Genomic DNA, 23,153 nt, shown 5'->3' with positions numbered 1-23,153 from the left:
TATTTAGCACAGAACTCTGTTTTCAGCAGTGGCTAAGACATGGATGTTTGTAAGAATAGGGCAAGCATATGCGATACTTTTGGTAAATGCTCTCTGAACCTCTAGACTTTGTAGCTTAGTGACTTCCTAACCTGAATTGGTCTTTCTGTATTTAATAACCATCAGCTGATCTTTTATTTTTTTTTCCCATAAACTTCCTCATGAGACTTCATCTTCACCAATTTTGATATCCCCAACACCACAAACAAGGAGTTCCTCAGCTTAACCATGTGTTGTATGATTATCTGTCTCCTTTCTCTCTGTTTTTTAACCATATTGTTTATTTGATGGTTGGTAGTTGATGAGGCAGTGAATGATCAGTTCCTAGGATACGTAGTCAATAACCTCAAGTATTCTTTTTCTCTTTCTTTCTTTCTTTCTTTCTTTCTTTCTTTCTTTCTTTCTTTCTTTCTTTCTTTCTTTCTTTCTTTCTTTCTTTCTTTCTTTCTCTTTCTTTCTTTCTTTCTTTCTTTCTTTCTTTCTTTCTTTCTTTTCTTTCTTTCTTTTCTTTCTTTCTTTCTTTCTTTCTTTCTTTCTTTCTTTCTTTCTTTCTTTCTTTCTTTCTTTCTTTCTTTCTTTCTTTCTCTGTTTTAATTATCCATGACAGGTGTAGGGAAAAAAATGTAGCAAATCCTTTAAAAACAAACAAAAATAAAAACCAACAAACAAAATAAAAGCATGAAAGTTGATTTAAAACATGAAATTTCGTGAAAATTGCTTCACATTTATGAGCTTGGTCTCTGCATTGATACAGAAAAGCACGTGTTTTTAACTATAGTTACTAGTCAAATCCACCAGTCCCAGTCACCAAATGAGAGATTCCTAATTAGACAGCAGCAATGCTTCCAGTGGTTAGTTAGTAGCATGATTTGAAATCTACCAAAGCCAATGGAAAAGTTGCTTCTGAAATCAGTGAATTTGCAGTCAGGTCTTCAGAGATAATTTCCATTTCTTGCAGAAAAATATATGTGTCCATGCCATATGCAAACTGAGTGATTTTGCAGGCAAGTGTATTATGCAGTTTCTTATGTGGCTTTTGTGCACATGAAATACCGTATCAGCTCTGAGTTGCAGATCTTTTTCAGAATACAGCCATGCTACTAAAACTGGCACCACATGACTCTTCAGTTTGCATGGGCCAAAATCTAGCAAAAGAATTATTTATTACAAAGAAACTTGCCAAGATCTTTTTGGGCATTGGGATATTTGGTAGTGTTTTGAAATCCCTTGTAAAGTCATTTAATCACACTGCACAAAACATTAGAGCACATCAGTAAAGACAGGCCTAGGCATCAGCAGTGGAGGACTTATTTTCCATCTTTCATTTCTGTGAATCTGTTGAAAAGTAATTATTCCCTCTGTACTTTCTGTGTAGGGTTGTGGAAAGACCTTCTAGCTGCATGATGAAAACCAGCTGTGGACCATCAAAATAATATACTCAATAAGTATTCTGGTAACTGGACTGGGCAGACACTGGTCTATTTTCTTTCAGACTAGCTGCCCAAAATAATATAGATGGTTTATTATATCTTTCTCTCTGGAGCTCTAATATCAAATTTCAGCCAGCCTTCACCTGTAAGGTGCTCTCTTTAGAAAAGACTTAATCCATGGGAATGTTCAGGTTACAGGTTTGTTTCTTTTTAAGGAAGTTGCTCTGTTTCTGAACTTGAAATAAAATCTGTTTAAAAAAATAAATTGAAGAGTCAAAATTGATAAAATAAAAAAAGCTTCCTTATAGAAAGATGTGTTGAAAACTTCCCACAGTCTTTAACTTTGGTAAAAATAGGGTCAGATAAACAGTTTGGCATAGGAGATGGTCCCCCTGCTATCAATAATTCTGCAGTGACGTGTCCTGCTCTGTGGGAAATGCCTTTATGTCAAGAACGGTTTCAGTCTCTCAGACTCATGAATAGGGCATTTCACTCACTGAAAGGCATAGGGGTTATGATTTTTGAACATCATGTCTGCTACTTGCAATGGGTTTTAGAGGAGTGGGTTTTCTCTTCCAAGGCTAAGGCAGATATTATTCCAGGAGAGAACTAAATAATGTCCCTAATAAACATAACACATTTCTTTGTAGGTGCTTACTGAAGAGTCAGAGTGATATAGCCATATGTTAGTACTCTGGAATTTCCAAAGGAAAGGAGCAGTATCTCCCTGTCTTCCCTTTAGGTTTCCTGCACAAGCTCTCAAAAAAGATGACATTGGGCGCATCCCCACTAAGGAACTATCTCTGTGGACTATTTCTGTGAGAGTCAGTTGAGTTTCTGTAGTATTAGAGCTACATAATCACAGCACTGCACCTAAAATTTGGGTTTATCTGCTTAGGGAGTCGGTCTTATAGTATGCTTTGAGGACGCCAATCCTGCTGTCTCATGACAGTCTTGGGAAAGCAAATGTAGGAATGTCACCTATTTCCTCCCCTAAATCAGAGGTCATGGTACAGAGGACTCATTCCAGCAGAGGGAGATCTGAGCCTGCGTTTTTCCATAAAAAAATGTTTATTTTGTTTGCAAATTCCATGTGTTTTGTTCCCAGAAATTTGAAGAAAGTCAAGGAAGAGCCAATAGCAAAACAGCATTTTATCAAGCTCTGCAAAATTCTCTTGGAGGAGAAGACTCCAATAAGTTCATTGAAGATGCAGCTACATGGTATTACTCCCTTGAACACTCAACCGATGATTATTCTTCTTTTTCTAGAGCTTTGGAAAATGCAACCCGGTAAGAAACTCATCCTCTGTATGATTGTATGATATGCAATCATACAATTGTATGATGAGGGTTAAGAAAGGTTTGTTTTGGTTATCTTCAGTGTGCATTTATATTCTGAATAATTTGAGAAAATCTTAATCAAATGCACAGAAAATAGGGAACAGGACTTCATTTTCTATGAGGCTTCCATTGTTAAAGTCATTGTTAAACAGCAACTGAATTGATTTTTATCCTTTGTGAAAAGCTTGAGTTGGTTTTCCTGAACTATATATTGGATTCAAGTTACTAGTGCTTCTTTTTTTTACTCTTTCACATTAAAGATGTCTTGGTGGTGTGCACACTCTGCATCAACTATTCCCTGAGTCTTCTACAAACTGACTTTTATTCAAAAACAGTCACCCAATTATACATTTTGCTGCTTTTTCCTACTTTTTTGAAATTTGGAGACATGACACCTGCTGTTGTAGACGGCAGAAAAAAACAAATGTTGAAAAACAGTATTTTTTTTAATTATTTTAAGTGCTTGTTTAGGTATGTGCTAGTTTTTTTTTTTGGTGGTCAAGTTTGAAAACTTTGATTTCAACAATTGTGTGAAGCCTTATATTATGAAACCTGGAAAATACATTTCTTCACAATGTTAGGCTTTCTACAGGTGAGTCTCCAACATAAAGCACTTTGTGAATGTTCAGAAAATTGTCTCTCAGCACAATTCTGTGCATTGCTAATCTCCATTTTACCCATAGCAGAAGAATAGATTGGGTCACATGGTGGCTTTGATATGCTTTACCCGGTAGCAGGTGGAGAGCTACCAAGCAGTCTCAGATCATTTCTCTGAAAGGAGGCAAACTGAGAGGAAATCTTACCCCCTTTTTCCTGCCTCTGTGCAAACTCTGGGGCTGAATGTTTAACTGGAACAGATCTTCAGAAAAAAAAAAAAAAAAAACAGAAAACACTTTCCTCATTCCTTTCTCTGTTTCGCATGCAGATTAGTTACGAAAACTCTTTCCATTTCTAAGGTGGTATATTTTATAATCTGGTGATCTGAACCCAATCTGTTTCACCTCTGTTTTCAATTGAGGCACCACAACTACAAGCTCCTAGTAGCTGTCCTCTCAGCATTACAGCCTTCTGCCACACCATGGGCCTCTCCACAAGACTTCAGAGACGAGGCTTTCCTTTCAGTAGGTCTTTGTCCTCCACCAGAATCGCAGGCAGTTTCTCCAGGGGAGCCTCAGGGAGTGGAAGATGAACAGGAGCCAAGAGTCACTTGGAAACATCTGATCTAAGACAGCAGTGACTAAATCTGTTTGGGAAAGGCTTCTGGGTGGTCCAGGTGTGCTGGTGGACTGTGGTCAGAGAGTAAACAAGCCCAGGAGGCTGTGGGTTGAGCTGTGTGCCATTTCTCAAGTCCTGCCCTGTGCCACGTCCGCCCAGGGACAGGACACCAGTCTCTGCAGTGTGATCTTCCCATCCAGAGCTTACCTCTATAAGGAGCTGTTACAACCCAGGGCTGTCACATTTGGTCATCCGTGTTCATCCCAGGGCTCAGTGTGGTACAAGTGATGACCTTTGCAAAGCTACAGCAGGTAGCACACCACTTGTTTGCAGCAGGGATGTGCTATACAAAGAGCTCTTCTGGCTCTCAGCCTGTAAGCACCCCACAGCAGCCTCATGGATGTAGGAATTACCTAATTACCTGCTTATTTACAACATGAAGGAAAAGGCTTTGCTAGGAAAAGAAGTGATTGGCTTAAAGAATCACCCTGAACAAGCACAAGGACCAGAAGTGAAACCACGACATCTGAAGATAACCCCCTTTTTTTTTTTTTCTTTAAACGATTTGGAAATAACTCCAGCTACAGCAGAATGGGAGACAGCAGTTACAGAATTACAATCACCTACGTCAGTATCATGTACAGAATAGAGAAAATAGTTTTGTTTCTTTTTTTAACAAAAAACTTACCACCAGCATAGATATTTAATCTCAGAAAAGTTCTATGTTGAGAAGTTATTAGTTGCTCAGGTTTTAGCAAGTTTAACAAGTTTAAGAAGAAAGCAACGTAAGTGGTTGTTATAAATTACATACATTATGCATATTTTATGGTTTAAAAACATTTCCACTTTTAGCTACATTTCTCTGATATTTTTCCCAGGTATAAAATTAGTTTCACTTTCTTTTTCCTTTTTCCTTTTTTTTTTTTTTTTTTAAACTCTGGTATCCCATGCCTATAAGAAACAGACATTTCATTTTTGTGCTTTTTTTTTTTAATTTGCCCAGAATAGCTGACCATTTTTTTTTTTTTCCCTTCATAACACCAAATGAGAAACAGTTTAAAATAGTGAATGTATCTCAAAGCATTTCTTGAGAACTAATGCTCTCCATAGATTCCCAAGTATTCGAAGGCCATCTGCTCCTGTAAAACCTCATGCTGCTAGGTATGCGAAGAATGGTAATTTTCATTTCGTATGGGTGTTGTCAACCATAACCGTCAAAGAACATTGTGGTCAGTCGGCCCATAGCTTGTGGTCTCAGAGATGGGCTTAAAATAAACTCTGCTGAACCAAGATAGCTACCCAAACAGTGGCTTTCAGAATCGTATTAGTTAAATATAGCAACATGTTTTTATGCCTCTCTGGTGCTTCTTGCCACCAGTCATTCTTTTTTTACCCACCAAGTTTGAACGAGCAGCTAGTGTTTCAGAGTCACTCAACTGAGAAATGAAACCTCCCACTTCTGCAGCAGATACGTTTGTGTGCTCATGTAGTTATGGATATATAAACATCCAAAGAGGGTCCTGATGTGCATTTAAAATGAGAAGTGGTGATACATTTTTGTATGTAGGATGTTGCCCTGAGGAGTCATGATGAGATATCATGCAGTAATGTGCCTTGCTGTCTTCCTGCCCCTCTTGAATCTCCTGTGCTCTTTCCAGCTACTGCTCCCCACACCTTCCAGACACCCAGCCCTTCTTTTTGACTCAATGGCAGCTAGGAAGTTTTGGATGTATTTGCTTCACTCACACCTTTGTATTGCAACGCATAGTGATGAACTGATCATTTAACAATTTCCTTGCACTCTTCTTGTTTAACCTTTATCTCCCAGACATGCAGCTGCAGCAGCTATTCCATATTGCTGAGCCCTGTCAGAAGCCCTGCAGGACATCTCCAAAAGTGGTCTCTTACCTCCCTCTGCCAGCTCTGGAAACTTTGCAAAAAATCACACAGAACTAATTGCTGAAGTGTTATCACTGATCCTTAACCCAAAAATATTTAAGTCTTTTTTACTGGATATGGTTGCAACCTACCAGTGCCAGAGGAAGGAATTTTCTACTATTACAAACCATAAACTAGACTGAAAAGAGATTGCTTTTGGCCAGACGCTCCTTTCACGACAGATTCTATGTATTTAGTATTACCGTTGTTCAACACTCCATAAAACTGCAACCATGGATAAACTGTACTGAATTCTAAACTGTACAGGGCTCATAGAGTACACGTGGTTTGTTTCAGCTCACTTGAAGACAGAGATATAAGCTGTTCTGGAAGATTTAAAGAAAGCTGTCAGTACAGAGAGATGCCTGATAGTTGTGTTTTTATTTTTATTTTTGAGTCTTCTTTTTCTGTTATGTGACTGTCTGTTCCCCACTCCTCCTCTTTTATCAGTGACCAGTTTATCACGTGTCCCATCATAAACATGGCAAATCACTGGGCTGCTAACTCCAGAGGAAATGTCTTCATGTACCACGTACCTGAAAGCTACTCACAGAGCAGGTAAGGAGATATGTGTCATTGGTTTTCTCAGATTTATAGTTTGCAGAAACATGGCTGCTTGTTTCGGCACCTTGTGGAGTAAATGGGTAAATACATATACCTCAAATGAACAATTTATATTTGCAAAGGAAGTGTCGGGCTCTGGTAGATTATTCCTCTTTGTTGACTGTATAGGAAAGCTTTTCTCAACTGATGCACTTCAAGTAAGATGTCTAAATTAGGTTTCGCTTTTCCAACTTACATACCTTTGCCGGTTTTAGTTAGCATTTTAGATTTCCTCTCTGTATCTGATAAATCCTCCACAACAAACCAGAATGTTGTCTAAGTCACATGGAGTTCACAGTTTTCAAGGTAAGTGGGGTAAAATTTTCTAAGGACTGAACATTAATTTAACACTGCCCCCTTTTGAGGTCAATGCAGTTGCATCACAGATGCACTGACTGGTCTTCGTTGTGGTCAGGGTCTGGGTTTTATTCCTTCCCGCTCTAACATCATGACTTCTGATCAGCTGGCAGACTGTCTCGTGGGAGGAAAAATATTTTTGAACACGAGCATTTGCAGACTGATGCTCTATGTCATCCTTCACATTTCAAGCAGCTTGCTTGGAAAATTTTCAGAAGTTGTATCATGATTTAGACGGAAAGGTTTAAATGCTAGTGAGAGGTGTAAATGAGTTGTTCTGTTGGGCTTAAAACAAGCTGGTAGGCAGAGACTATTAAGGTGGTCTTTTCCTGCTTTATTTAAACCCAGCTCCTCCTAGAAGTCCGGATGAGACATCAAGGTCTGTGGGCAGTGGTTAGCACTTTGTGCTGCTATGTGACACAACACAGTAGCTCCTGGTCCCTTCCTTTCGCAGCCTGAGTGTGCAGAAGCTGCAGTGACAGCAGCCCCTCCTGTCCCCCAGAGCCACACATCAGGGCAGCAAAAAGCCCACAGGGATGCTTGGCACAGGGGATCTGCCGTTTCCTTACAAAGGAGCAGTATTTGCCCTCTGCACCCTGTATTTCCCCATTTCTCTGTCCAAAAAAGATTATTTTTGAGACCCTTTCTGTCTTCTGAGACGTTCTCTGGAGAGATGAGAGGCCAAGATTGTTTGGAAGACCTTGGGGAGGTGGGGGTCAGCATGCTCCTGTTGGCACCGTTTGATACTGAGAAGTTGCCTGTATACTGTGCATTTCTTTCCTTTCCTGATAGTGTAGTGAAAAAGCATTTGAAAGAAGCCAGCCAAGATCTAGGTTACAGATGAAGGCTATTATGCTGTGGTAACACAGGCTGGCTTTCTTTTTAGTGGAGAAGAACTCAGTCCTCTGGGAGCCATTATTTCGCTGGCAGCTCCAGTGGGAATGTTCACAGTGCTCTGTTTGGCTACCGAGAGGCTGAGATAAGTGACTTTTACAAGGCTCCAAAAAGAGCCGAGCCATGGTATGCCAAACATCTAACCACACAGAAAGAAGTATTCACAAAAAAAGCTAGCAAGTTTTCTCTTGCTTTGGAGAATGATACTGACCGAGTCATCTGTGATAACATCTTATTTGAATGTAGATGAAATAGTCCTTTTACAATGTAGAGTCACTGGTTTTGAGGCAGTGATTTTGAATTAATGAGAATTTCCTCTTCTATCTAGTCCTATTAAAAATATTTCTTATGCTCCTGTTATTTACCTCTCCTCACATTCTCCAGGACAGTAATAGTTTACATAAAACTTAGCTATGCATTTCAGTAAAATTTATGTTGTCAGTGGTCTTCCAAGCTAATTTACATTTTGGTACGGAACTTGCTGGTTTACTTTTTCACATAACCCTCTTTAAAAACAAACAAACAAACAAACAAACAATAAAACCAGTACACTGTCTGAAATGTGTTGTGGGAACACCAGGCAGAAGTTAAGATGCTGTAGGCTAGGCCACTTGCAAGAAGAAATGGACCAAAATGCTTAATAATGCTTAATATTGCTTAATATTGCTGAAATAATGTAGTTTAGGTTGCAAATCCAAGCATTTAAAAACAAATTGCAGAATTCACTTTGTTCATATACCTACAGCCACTATTTATGAAGTGATGCCCTAGTTTTCCATAGGGCCTTTTTCACAACTTTCCTGAAAACCTCCCACTAGGTCTGTTGCTGAATATACTCCAAGTTTCTTGTTTAAACATTATTGTTGTTCATTTCTAAATGAATCCTTTCTTATTCTACATCCCATTTCTGCCATTTGACCTCCCTTCCTCAATCTCCCTACGGCATTCCCCCCTCCATACAGCATACGTGCATTGCAAGCTGCCCAGCAGCCTCCCTGCAAGCCGGTGCAGCAGCACTGTGGGGGCCAGCAGCTTCACATGGGACAGTGGCTAAAATTTGCAAGAAACCGCTAGTAATCTGAAACCAAAAAAAATGAACTGCTTGGCAACATTATTGGTGATGTGCCCTACGGGATTAAAACCAATGATGTACATGGGTATCTTAGAGAAAGATCTGTCAACCATGTCACCAACTCCCAAGGGGCCTTCATATTCACTAGAGTAATTAGTGCTGCCAGTTATCAAGTTCTTCCTTGAAAATTATGACTCTCCTTAGGATGAGGAACAGATACTCTGCAGAGCGACATCAGCTTAGGCTAGAAGGTACAATGTGTGGGTTTGAACCTCTCAGCAGAGGTGAAAATTGAATCAGAGACCCTGCAAACACTCAGATATTACATTTCTGAATAAAAGAACACAATTACAGCCATTTCTTTGTGTCAATGAATGCAATAACCAATAGTACGTTTTGCACATAGTAGGCATGTATGGGATATTTTGTGGGCACATATACTGGTGAATGTGGCTGGAGGAACACCTCACTAGATATTCTGATCACTCATAGGCATTTGGTAGAAAAATAATTTCTCAACCTGTTTGATATTGAATCACATCTAGGTTTGCCATAACCTCTGTTTGTATAAATATAAGCATCTACAGCATTATGTCCATGGGACAACATAAGAGATAAAATAACACTTCTGACGTCTTAGGAGCCTAACTTCTTTCAAAGATCTCAGTTTACACAGGATATGGGCCTTTTCTTCTTTGTGTGTGTTGCTTATATCATAAAGATGATAATGTTAATAATATCTATTATATCTATAATGACTACTACTACTAACCACCTCACAGGGGTTTTGGAGTGGTTACACTAAAATAATGTAATTACAGCAATGGAAGACTATTTATTGTTAGATAAAATATCCTGACTGTGGAAATGGCCATTTTCTAATTAGGCTACTGCACAGTACAGTGACTCATTTCTACTCTGTCACCTCTCTCCTTCTTTATGTGTGTCACCCTAAATGTGTAACAGAAGACAGGGTTAAAATGCAGAGGTGAAAAAGTACTGGTATTTCCTCTTGTTTCACATGGAGCAGTCCCTTAATAATTCACAGCAAGATAAACAAAAGGGAGGGAGAAGTCAGCCAGTAAAGACAGACCCAACGGCAGTGATACAAAGTAGACAAAAAGTTATTAAACACAGAGGAACTTTTAGGAGTACAAATCAATTAGCAAAAGCCTGTGTGACAACTGGATGTTTCTAAAATGTACACACACACTCAGACATGCACAGATGCAAGGGCAGGACTAAACATCCCACTCTAGACTGATGTCTATGGCATATGTGGAAAATCACATAAAACCATAAACTGACAGTTGTCGTATAGATAAATTGATCTTGCAGACAGCAAGCTATCCTCTTCCACGTGGTAGCATTCTCCCAAGCTTGGCGTGGCACAGTGTCTGCTTTACTCTTCAGTTCCTGTTTGAATGAAGTGAGATGCAACGCCAGCTCCTGCATTAATGATCTGTGGCAAAAATATATGTAGACCAGATGCCATTTTGTCACTCTCTTTCTGAGAACACTTAGGCCTTGGAGTAAACACTTACTGTAAACAATGCAGGAGGAATGTGAGTGCTCAGCATTGCCTAGGATTAGTGGGAAGGGCTGGAGTACAGTTTTAGTTACAGTAAAGAAATATGCGATAGAAGAAAGTATGTTTTGAGAGATAATATTATGAACCGTACAAAGATTTGCCTTGTTAACCCTTGAAGAGGTTTCTGGGTGATTTTTGCATGTTACTGATATATGAAGTAGCACTGTTTTCTGGGCCAGCATAGTTTCCAAGTCACACTGTGGTGCCAGATGTGCTGTCTTAAATATGATGATGGATAAAATTCAGTGCTCTGCTCACTGAGGAGACCAGATCATCAGCTGCATAGGATGGCAAAGCATCATTATTATCAATGGAGGGGTCTAAACTGAGACTTAAAGAGGCTCTATCTTATTAATATTACCATCATGATTGACACGAAAGCTTTAACAAAACTCTTAAACTGTTGTGCACTGGTCAGATTCCTCCAACATTAATGAGCTGCTGTCTATTTTGAGTCATTTTGGTTAGGGCTGTCTTCACCTCCTGACTATGCACTCTTATGTATGTTATTGTGAGCTGTTAAAAGACTGCTCCATGCCAAGGTGAACATAACTGGCTGGATTGCAGTCACACTTTATATGAATCTGTAATTCTGAAGATGAGAACTCCTGACTGACAAAAAAAAAAAAAAAAGTGTATAAATCCATTAACTATGTGAAGTATTTTCATTTTCTATGTGCTGATATGCTGAACTAGTTCTGGCTGCTCTTAATATCACTTTAATCGAAGGAGATCTCTTCTGCTTTCATAATAAACATAACCCGTGCAGATTACTCTGCAGTCCTTTAATCTGCCCTCCACGTGTTGTCCACTTGAGGCTCTCCCCATGACTGTGGCTATTAGTCCATGAGTAGCAACACCTCGTAGTATGGAGGACCACTATTGAGCAGGGTGCTGTGGAGGCAGACAGAAAAGCACAGATCAGGTCTCAGGCTTCAAAGGAATTCACCTAACCACAGAGGGCAGGTGAGGCACCAGAGAGGTGGTAACAAGCACAGATGTGATGCCCGTTGCTTCCATGGCTGGGCAGGCAACACAATGGCCTTAGGTAGTACACTTGCTGCAACAACAGCTTGTCACTGTTCTCTATAAAGCTGTCCTCCCTCTCATCTCCTAAAAATTGTTTTGCTGTTCTTGTTGGAATTGCCTCTCATCCTTCTGGCTTTATCTGTTGCATTGTGACTGCTGCAGCTATGAAAACACTCACTAAATCAAACACATCACGCCATTCTCATGTCTGTAGACAGTGTCTCTGCTGCCGAAGTTTTGAGGTCTAGACAACTTGTTTTTTCTTCCCACAGAGTGGCTTAGTGGCCTTTATCATTCAGCAGATTTTTCAGTACTTGGATCTGATCTTAGTTAGGAAGGTAGACGTAAATGTACAAAGCACCAAACTCAGAAGCATCAGAAATCAGCTTTACGTTAAGCAAAATTCAGCTCAGACTCAAAAAAGTACAAATCTCTTTTTGGAACTGCATGTGCTGCAATGGAATGGGATCTTTCCAGAAAATGTAATCTAGCAGATAAATCCAGAGTCTGTATATGTAGAGATACCTTTGGTGCTCTGGGGGTTCAGATAAACACATCCACTTTTTAAGTAAATTCATCCATTCATTCAGCATACTGCCCCACCACAAAAGACACTCCAGTGTCAGCAAGCCTATTGCTAGCTTTTTAATACAGTAATTCCCTGGCAAAATTCTGTAATGTGTTATTTAGGAGTTCTGAGATGATAACAACGCTTCCTTCCTTTATTAAGATCAATGATTTATGTGTATTTTTCTCATTTAGCGTGAGATTTCAAGTTCTTAAATTTATTGTCTGCTGCCTCAGTTTTATTTTCTTCCATTGGCACAGCCATAGTGCAAAGTAGAACTTTGCGTGTATTGGGAATAAACCAAGTGGAAAAGACACAGCAAACTCCAGGATACTTTTGCAAGTCACACGTATCTATAGGACATTTTTGGTACAAAAGGGGATAAACTTGGCAGTTCAGTACCACTAGGAATTAAGCTTTTTCCATATGCCCTGATTTTCCTGAAAAGAAGAAAGAAAGAAAGAAAAGTGTTCATCTGTTTTTCACATGCTTTCCCCCATTTGTCTGGCAGGACTTTGTAATGTGAGGAGACACAATGAACCGAATGTATCCCCAGAACTGCAGAGTTCACACCAGGCCTTACACTGGCTCATTAGATTTCTATAAATATCTAGCTATCCTTTGATATATATTTTTTCACCCTGCAATCATGTACCATTTCCTTTTCTAAGATGTGTGGTTATATATAATTTATTCTTTAATATTTTTGCTTATCTTCAAAATGAACATTTCAGTCCAGGCAAAATGCACTGCAGTGTTGGCAGGCTGCTCCTCCTGACATTGCTGAGATGGTATCCGTTAAAAGCTCTGGATACTTGATCTCTATCTGCAAATCTGCTAGTATTAATACAAAGAGAATTTATATGAGCCCAACAGCAGGGTCTGATGTTAAATCGTTGTCTATGGATTTCACAGTTTTGGATTTTGCCACCTGTTTGCTGTGTACTGGATAAATGACCTGCAGAAGTGAATCCTGAAGTGAAGTAATAATTCTCCTTCAAAGGGAACTCACTTTAGTGTGAACAAAATGGCAGGGTCTGGCTCTCAGCTTCTCCATGGTTTATCTTACCAGTCTGCCATTGGGGCACATCAGAACTGTGAATCTGTTTCTAAAAATTATGACATCCCTTTATATATATATATACACAGAAGATTTGAAGCAATACCTTTGCATTAAGTACTAGTTCCATGAAGTCACCAAAGCCAAGACTAAATCCTTACATGTAATTACGTTCACTGTTCTTATTAAAGAGATCTGTTTCTTGAAAAGTGACTTTTTTAGTTGATATTAGTTTTTCTTCCTTAAAAACACTTTAAGAATCCCTTTTATCATTGTCTTTGCAGTCCTTCCCTTTACCAAACTGTCCTCTACCAGTCATTGGGCTCTGCATTTCCCCATTTAGAGCTGATGCCGATGAGTCAACTATGTGGCACCCTGGAGTATTGGGAGTGCAGTTTGGAGAAGCTCAGGAAAGAACAGCCTCCATGCAGAGCTAGCAGGGTACCACAGCTAAGCTAGACATGCTTATTTGTCACTTTTCTCTTTCTCCCACTCCAACAAAAACACCGTCACTAGCTGGTGCTACCTTGAGATCTCTCTGTCTGCTCAGAAATCCTACATGCTACCCAGAATCCTTGTTTGGGTTACTCTGGCCACTTTGCACTCCCCTCTGGTACTAATAGATGATGATCAGAAAAGTTCCCGTGATATTTTCCGTCTAGCTGCTGTTTAGATCTTTCACAGCTGTCTTAACTCTGTTGCTGATCTGTGCATGCATACATGTGCCTCTTTCCACTCTTAGGCTTCTGTTTTCTTTCTCATTCTCTTACTACTGATACTGGACAGGATATGGTACCACCAACCAGGTACATTGAAAGCAGCCCATCAAACTGTGGAGTTCTGTACCACTTTGTGCTCTGTATCAAACCCACTACAGTTGTACAAATAATTTTATTCCTATTAAGATCTCAGTACAGGAGTTTACAGAATTTTAATCTGTGCCATAACTTTATAAGATTTCACCTCTAGAAACACCTGAGAATACCTCTAGAAACTCTGAGAACACAGATGCATTTGGGTGGACACCCTCACTCACAGCTCACTTGTTTTAGATTTAGAGATAAAGTCACCCTTGATATGACTTCCTTAAATGGGTAGGTTTGTCCCTTCATTCCATCCACCTTAACTAGTTTCATGTCATCTTTCTATTCAAAAGTGACTTTTTATTGAAAAGATAATAGCTCCTTTAAGTACATAATACCTTTGCTGCAATGCTGATGTTAAATATTGCTGTAATATATTGGGCCAAGCAAATTATTTTTAAAGAAAAATTATTAAACTATGATCTTGCTTAATCCTTCTATAAACATTTGGGGAAGAAAAATATGCTTTAATCTTGTTTCAGTTCTGCATTTTTTTGGTGAATAATCTGTGAATAATTCACTTTCCAGATGCAAAGTATTACTGAGGTATTATGATAAGACTAAGGAAAATACTACCAAAGATGTATTTCATTTAGAGGGTTGTGTGTTTGTTTTTCAAAATAGAGGCTTTGAGGAAAGGGTAGTCCCACCACTCATAATGTGAAGGAGTCATCTTGGTTCCAGTCCACCTGACCACGATGGCTTGAAATACAAGGCTTGTTCTGTGAGAGGCACTATCTGGGTCATATCAGTGCTGCTGCATTTCATGTCCAAAGATAAAATAGTTTCAGTTGTGCCACCTTTCAACAACAACCTCTGCAGCCACTGCAGATGAAATCCTTTTGAGTGGATCTGGGATTTGTTTGTATCTGCCTCACAGACATCTGTTCCTTCTCCCAGGTCCCCTGGCCCTGTCTGCCTTCATGCAGCATTTAACCAAGTCAATTGGATCTTTGTTTAATTGCATGATACTGAAAACACAACTGGACTCCAGACCACAAATATCTTGCTCTAAGTTGTGGTGCAAAGCTATATATTGAGCATAATGTAGTTTTAATTTTATTAACAGAAGTTGTCTGTTCTTTTTCTGCAGGACTCCAGTATATTGAGTAGTGTAACCTTTGCTACTATGTCCTGCAAAGGTTGTTGTCTTGCTTTTCCAGTCTTGTATTTGAATTGTTAAAATATTACTTATTTTTTGTGTTAATCATTAGCTGGAAGTAAACAACAATGGTTCTTTCTTAAATCTGAACTAGGCGATTATTTCAAGCGGGTTTGACTTGACTGCCGTACAAAACTTGGAAAGAACAGACTGCATGAACCAAAACCACCCACCCAGCCACCACAGAAATTAGATTAAAAGTACCTCTAAGACAAATCTTCATAAACATCTCCTATTACATCTTTCCTTATCCAAAGACTTGGGGCAGAATCCTGGCCCCAATGAAATCAATGGAAAAACTCCAATTGCCATTAAGAAGGGCCAAGATTTTATTCCAAGTTTGTGAAATAAACCATAATTAACCTTCCATCATGGCTGCCAGATTCCATGTCACCATTTACTTCTGCTTTTTGAATTTAATTTTAGTGAAAATCTGTATAACCAAGTACAACCAAAATCTGAATAACTAAGTGACTGTTTTGCTCTATCACTTTCTCTTAGATGCCTAGTTAATTCAGCAAAGGTGCCCTGCTGTCCAAAATTTCCTCTTATAACATATGTTAAAGACCCTTTACAGCAAATTCTCCATGTTATTGATTGCTCTTCTTTTATGTTCTGATTTGAAGAAGCCCCACAGCTCAGAACATAGTAATTAATGGTTATTAATTATTTAAAACTTTGCTTTATTCCTTGAATTAAATTAGCTCTGTTTCTCCCCCAAATACATAAATTATGGTTTTAATAATCTTTATATAAATATATTTTTTTAGTTCAGGTCTGGAGCTCTTGCTTGATGTTCAGTATGCATTTGGACTGCCATTCTACCCAAAGTATGACGAACGATTTACTCTGGATGAAAAGCGCCTTTCCTTGCAAATTATGCAGTACATCTCCAATTTTGTAAACTCTGGGTAAGTATGTGACATTTAAGAGTTGCTATGGTTGGGGAGGGGGAAAGGAGTAGAGAGAATATAGGTCAGCTCCTGCCCTTATTCAGGTAGTCTCCATTTCCTCTGGCAATTTGTACTCCAGCTGAGGAGTCTTTGGTCAACAGTGTTGGAAAGTCATGGCCAAGATGTCAAGCAGATACTGAAGATCAGCAGTATGTTTTGTAGCTAGAAGTAGTAGGAAATTTATTTCCATGGAGCACATGCAAATTCTGCCTAAATATATGAGGGTCACAAAGGCCTCAATGTTGTTTCCAGAGCCTAGTTCTAGGACCCCAGTTCTGAAGTATCTGGGCTGAGAGTTCCCTTATTCCCAAAAGAAGGAGGAAAGCACATGAAGACACAGTGACCACTTTGGCAGCTACCCTGAGAGTAACCCTCAGCTTTACTGAGTAGTGGCCATACTTGAGAGCAAGCAGTATCTCTGGAAAGCTACTGTGGGAACTACAACTTTACATGCTCTTTCGATGACCTTGGGATGCTCTGTGACCAAGGGCCGTTGAGGGTGCTGATGATCCTGTGTCTATACAGGCTCTGTGTACCTTAGGAAGTGAACCAGCCTTAACAAAAGGCTGTCAGATGAGACACCGTGAACAATTCACCAGTCAGGGCTGAATTTGAAGCCTGTTGGTTTTTCCAGAGACTGGATACACATTTCCTTGACCCAGCTGATCTCCTTCTGCCTTCTACTGCTCACATCATTGTTTTCTAATAGTCATTTCTCCCCTTCCCTTAGAAATCCAAACTACCCTCACAGTTTCTCAAGAAGAATGTCAGGGTTGATGCCACTCTGGCCAATGTTTCTGCCAAATGATGATGGTGATAACTACAAAGAATTCACCGCTTCCTTGCCAACTCTTAAAGGATTAAAAAAAGAGGACTGTTCTTTTTGGTCTGATTATATCAGAAGACTGAAAGAATCCACAGGTGAGCAAAGTGTTTTCCATCATTAAATAAAGATAAATTATTTGTTTAATGTTTTCTTTTGTCTGTATTCCCATTAACACTACAGTTATGTCAGCGTGAAAAAGACTTTTCATAGATGAAACATCTTACACTGTCCAGGGTATATGTTTGGGACTATACTAACATGGAAAGCATGCAATATTGAACATATTTCTTTCACAGTAGTTAGTCTGTAATAAAGTTACATTGTCCTGGAGTTAGAGCTAGAGAAGTCTTCCTGCAGTGATTAAAATGATGAAGCCATACCTTCTTATAGTTTGCTCCCTATTTGCAGTCATAATATAGACTTTGCCTAAACTAGAAGACTGGCCTCTTTTGTCCACTAGAAGCAGGTAACACAAGAGTGGTGAGATTTAGATAACTGAGAGGGAGCACAATAACTTCTATACACTGCAAAGTTGTAACTGAGGCTTTAGATATGTCTTAATATGGATTCTGCATGTCTTGCCTTCACACTAGATAAGTTCCTTTGGATTTTTTGTTATAGTTGTGCTGGTTACACCCCTCGTAGTTCTCCTCTGTATCCATAAATTTCCATGCAGCTGTAAGATTTTTTCCTCCATTTTTTTCCTATTTCTCAGAACAGTAGGACTCAGTTGAGATTTCAGTCTGCTGCCCTGTACTGAACTCTCAATTTATTTTGGTAACTAAACTTCTCTTCATGACTGTGTGTGTTGTTAATAAATTTGGATAGCCTCAAGAAAAGCAAACAAAACTATCCCTTTTTGGCAGGCTCAGATTTGTTGAGCTGTTCTTGAAGGTCTGCAAGCTTACAAGTGTTTTTATGTCCTAAGGACTCATCTTCACAGTGAACACAGTCCAGATCCTTTCTGATTTGGAAGGGCAGTTGCATTTTGGTGAACAAAATGTTCTCTCCAAGACAATGAGCTGCCCAGGCTATCTCTGAATCATCTCAAATGGACTGAGAATGATGTTTAAGTGACATAAAACTATAATGTCTCAGAACCATCAAATTAGTGCTTTCTAAACAAACACAAAGAATAAATGTTCTTTTTCAAGGGACAGCCTAAATCATCACTTGTGGTCTTTCTTCAAAAGTGAACTAAACGTTTTACTGCAGGCCTTTTCATCAGTTTCTTGGTATCCTTCAGTGTCTTTCAAATTCAGAGGGGCCATTTTGATCTCTCCAATGGCTTTCTGCTGGTCAAGATATTCCTAGGTTGTAAACCTTCACTCTGATTATTCAACGTTAAACAAGGTTGAAATCTTGTTCTGATGCCCTGAGTAGAGCTTCTAGATCTTTTGGGACTTAATTTTCCAGCATTCTGCTTGTGTAATGCTAGGCCAAGTTGAAGTCCCTGAGCACCACGGACAGAGGCTACTCTCAAGCCCTTACAGGAAATCCCCCAAAGGTGGGAAAATATCTACCAGGGAAGATTGTTTTTGAGATCTAGAAGGTTTTAAACTGTCCAAACTGGCATGAGAACACAAAGACATTTGTGTATGGGTCAGTCCAAAGGTCTGTCTGGCTCAATATCCTGCCCTCATCAGTGACCAAAGCCAAATACTTAAATATTGAAAGATGGAGAGAAAAAAAAACACACTGAAAGAGCTCACAAAAATGAGTCAAATTTTGGAAAACAACACATACAGTGTGAGATTTATGTACTACATATTATCAAGGAGAAGGTTTAGAAAGTACATGTCAACATGTTATCCTGCAAGCAGAAGTGAGTACGCCCTGCCTGCTCTTCAAGCCAGTGTTTGCTTGGCCTCAGCACCATGGTAATGCGGCTACAACAGTTCACTTCTATTAAATTCCATCTCATAGCAACGTTGGCTTGTCACTTTGCTTCTATGGTCATCTTCAATCTTATCTTGCCCTGGAATACTGAAACTTCTCCTATGAGTTCTACTTAAACAGGCATCTCATCAAGTCCATTTCAGCTCAAGACCTCAGTACAAGATGGGGACTTAAAGAAACTCCTGATGTGGGCATCTGGGTAATATTTCAAGCCCAATTCCCTATTAAAAAACAACTCCTAATGTCCATCAGTTCAGCTAGCAGAATTGTATGAACTTCAGATGCTGATTGCTGAACGCCCTCAACTTCTTTTTGAGAGGAGGTTGTGCTGAAATTCATGTCAAAGGTGTGTCAGCTCATCAGTATGCAAGTATGGGATCACTTGCATTGATCCTATAAATCACATTCAGCAGGAATGGACAAATGGGATTGTAAAATGTGTCCAAGTCGGTTCGGTCAGGAGAAATAAGGTCTTCAGATTTTTATTATTATAATTATTTTAAATCACTATGCGTCATTTTCCTGTACAAGGGGTAGCTTGCTCTACCTCCCTTCAGAGCGGAGGAACTGCATTCTGTCTTTACATGAGTGCTCCAGACTTTCTGTTCCTGGAGTGCTGCCAAGCCATCATACGGGACCCTTGCTTTATGTTGGATGATAGATTACAGACATCAATGCTGCAAACCATTTTTGGCTGATGCACCTGGCACCTGGCACTCTGTCCTGAAGGGGGACTACTCGGCAGTCAGATACTATGAGACCAAATCTAACAAATATTTACTGGAAAAATGAGCGGTTTCCTGCCCTTCAATAATTATAAATCTCTGTGATAGTGTTTTGGGCTGCATGATACACTGTCCAGTCTGACCACTGAGACCCAGTTGTTTTAGGCTGCAGTTTGTGGTCTCACACCAAATAGATGATGTTCACAAGCATGGCAGCACGAGGCACTGCTGATAAAACAAGCCAGGTTTCACATCCAAGTGCAAAGCTGTAGAGAGTCTGTTCTGATACAGTCTCAACCAACTGTGATGATTCCTGTTTTTTCCATTTCAACACTTCCTTCAAATCAATATATTTCTAGCTTCATATATTGCCTGTAATTTATAAGCATAAAAAAAAAAAAGTAATATATTTCAGTAAAATGGAGATGAACTGGATGAGCCGGTGGCCATAAAATATAACTGCAACTGATGTTTCAAAAACTTGATCCTTTATTTACTACCATGTGAAATGCCTTGACTTAAAAATGACAAATTAGGGATGACTAAAGGCTAAAAGCACCATACCTTAGTCCCTAGGTATCAGTCCAATAGAAAAGTGAGCTACACCCAAACTCCTAAATTCAGGTATTTGGAATAAAACCTCTGTTATTTAGAATCTCTTGTACAGATGAAGTTACATGGTTTTTAGGTTATTCACTGCTAGATCTAGATTCTGTTGTATATATATATCCAGCTAAACTGTTACCTGTAATTTTCTTTCCATTATGTAAAAATATTGTTCAAGGTTAAGTAGGTGTTTCATTATGTGATCAGACTGTAATATTTAATGATGGAATGTGTCATTTATTCCTGGCTTATAATTGAAATAGATGTTGTTGTAATTGAAGGTAATTTACCAAAAGTAATTTCAAAAATGCAATGATTCTTCATTGTATTTCCTGGCAGTGACTTTACAAGTTATGGGGAAAAGTTTGAATCTGTTTCATTGCAGATGTTTTATAAATCTGTTGAAATTTTGTCTGAAACCAGTTTGCAAATTTGGCAATTTGGGGGGCAGTTCACCTGGAGAATTATGAAAGAGATAGTGCTTGAAAAGGTTTGGATTTAGTAAGTGGAGTTCCCATGGTTGCATTTCAGCGTGAATCCAAAGACATGATTTATATTCTAAATCACGATGGTTTCCATGGGGATGATCAAAACCAAAAACAAGAAGAGTGGCCATTGTGGAAAAAAGCTGTGGATGTCTTTTTCCAGGGAATGTGTTAACAACTTGAAATTCAGTTAAAAACAGGAACTCCAGAGTGTTTATGGATACTCAGACAGTATGTCTGAATGCAAAAATTCCCCTTGCATAGTGTGGTGGACTGCACTGCATAACAGTGAGTCACTTTACAAGGGGCCTTTCACTGCATCCCAAACAGGTTAGCTGGGATCCAATCCATATCCCTTACTCATCTAACTAGTATCTAAGTAGAACGAGTCCTCCTAAAATAAGTGCCTGTGTAAGCAGTGATGTCACTGTGGAGAAGGAGATACCTTTAATGCCTCCGATGTGAAATCTTGTCTGCCTAATGCATGTGCCTAAATGTAGACATCTGTGTCTAAATTAGCCAGACTTGACCCCACCTGTACATTTAGAAAAATCAAAGGTTAACAAAACTGAAGACTTCTCCATTAACTCTAAGACACTATGTGTAGCCATGCAAGAGTCCAAACAAAGCAACAGTATTCATAGTTCAGACTTCAGTCAAGGCCGAATCAGGAATGTTGTGGTTAGCATTCATCTTTTACTCATTTTATTCACACCTTCTCTTTGGAAGTCTCCTCTAGAAAACAGATTCCTTTAGTCTGAGGGACATCTGTGCAGCACTGAGAGCACTCTGGCTAGGTTACATTAAATAAACACCATCAGTGCACTTTCTTGGCACAGTTTGGTCTTGTAGAGGCAACGGCACTTCTGAAATAGGGTGGAAGACTAAAATCACAGAACGCAAAGAGTAAGGAAGAAGAGGTCTATTAGAGATGAGTTCTTGGGGCTTTATGCATTCCAGACAGACAAAAAAAAAAAAAGCTCCCCAAAATTTCTGCCTGGTAAGGAAGTATCAGATCAAACAAAAAGAAGAGAACAAGTCTTGCACAGGTGTAGTGCAAACTATCTTCAGTGGCAGTTATTTAAAGCATGCTGGAAGCATGATAATTAATTACCATTAGTTGATCTGTCTTTACCCTAAAGCATTTTGCAAGTGGACTGCAACTGAGAAAAATAGCTTCTTGAGCATTTACAGCTGTATAAAAAGGCTCTTATTAAAGTGCCATTAATAACGCATATACCTTCTAGCTTGCTGCATAAAGGATGCTACATATATTTTAATCTTAATTATATTGTCTTTGCAGGAAGTGCAAGTAATGGAGAACAATCTGCAGAAAACAGCTCTAGTCAAGCCCCTAGTGAAGGAGTTACCTCCCAGGAGAGCCAGCCAGTGGGAGACAAGGTGGCTTACAGCAGATAGAACGTTACTGTCCTATTGGATGGGTTTGCCATGTGATTGTACATCCATACAACTGTGTCACACCAGATAAACAAACTTCTTCCTTTAGTTAACGCTCTGAACAAATAAAGTAGAGCTTTCAAGAAAGTAGTCTTTCAAGAAAACTTTTGAAGATGGCACAATGGATATTATTTTAGGTCAAAAGAAACTGAAATTTGCAAAGTGGAATATCAATAAAAACTTCAAAAATTAAGTAAAAGTTCTTGGACTCTATTTCTTGCCAACAGACAAATGCCTATACATTATAGTACCACCAGCCAGAAAAGGATGAACTTTGAAACTCTGAGAAGTCCCTCAGTTGATAAGGATTGAATTTGCTCATATCTGTGTCATATCTGACTTGTTCCATTTTTCTTGCCTTATCACAAGCCGCAGGTAGGAGTGGGACCATGGTTTGGCATTCTGGAGAAAATTAAAAAGCTTCAGAATAGGGAGGGGTTGGTCCAGGAAGAAGGTTTTAAGAGGAACTTGAGAGAGTGAATTAAGTGTGTTCACATGAAATCAGGTATATGCATGTGCTATATTCAGCTCACGAACACTTGTGGAAATATGTGTAAGACCATTTGGGTAAAACACAGCACACAACAGAGATAAAGCAAAGCTTCAACTAAAGTTTAGAATATCCTGCCCTTGGAACATTTATCTTTTGTAAAGGGAATGTGAGATACAGAATAGTTTTGGAAGTGAAAGGAAAAGCATATTGATGGGCATCTCTAAAAGCTCTGAAGGTAGTTTGGGTTAGGTTGTTAATCCATTGCTGGGATCATTTGGCAACAGATAATCCTTAATTGGCAGTATATCACACACTTGTTCATGATACTTGAGAAGAAATGAAGTTACGTCTGCCCTAAATCTAAGAGCAAAATTCCCATTGATTTCAGTAGGACACAAATTTCTTTTGCAGTGTTGAAAGGATTTAATAAAACAACTCATAAGGTTTTGTTTGGTGCTTGGGACCTGTGCCAGTGCACGAACTGTTAACTGCTGTCTGCCATGAACACAGGTTTCCAAGGATTTTACCTAGTTAGAAGAAAAACTC

The 23,153-nt window shown here is 39.1% G+C and overlaps 1 protein-coding gene across 2 annotated transcripts in view; it reads left to right on the top strand.

The window, feature by feature from the left end:
* Window positions 1-22,306, top strand: part of TG (thyroglobulin) — a 165,930-nt gene extending 143,624 nt beyond the window's left edge. For both annotated transcript variants that reach the window (XM_083827078.1, XM_083827077.1), the window contains 5 exons: window positions 2,578-2,759; window positions 6,414-6,521; window positions 15,933-16,073; window positions 16,846-17,036; window positions 21,960-22,306. In XM_083827078.1, the coding sequence (XP_083683204.1) occupies window positions 2,578-2,759; window positions 6,414-6,521; window positions 15,933-16,073; window positions 16,846-17,036; window positions 21,960-22,075 (738 nt within the window). In that variant the 3' untranslated portion in view covers window positions 22,076-22,306. The remainder of the gene's footprint in view (window positions 1-2,577; window positions 2,760-6,413; window positions 6,522-15,932; window positions 16,074-16,845; window positions 17,037-21,959) is intronic.
* The last annotated feature ends 847 nt before the right edge of the window (window positions 22,307-23,153 follow it).

Source organism: Anser anser (genome assembly GCF_964211835.1).
Source record: "Anser anser genome assembly, chromosome: 2".
In the NCBI taxonomy this organism is placed as follows: domain Eukaryota; kingdom Metazoa; phylum Chordata; class Aves; order Anseriformes; family Anatidae; genus Anser; species Anser anser.
Note: the sequence above shows the minus strand (reverse complement) of the source record. Positions and strands in the feature narration are given on the sequence as shown.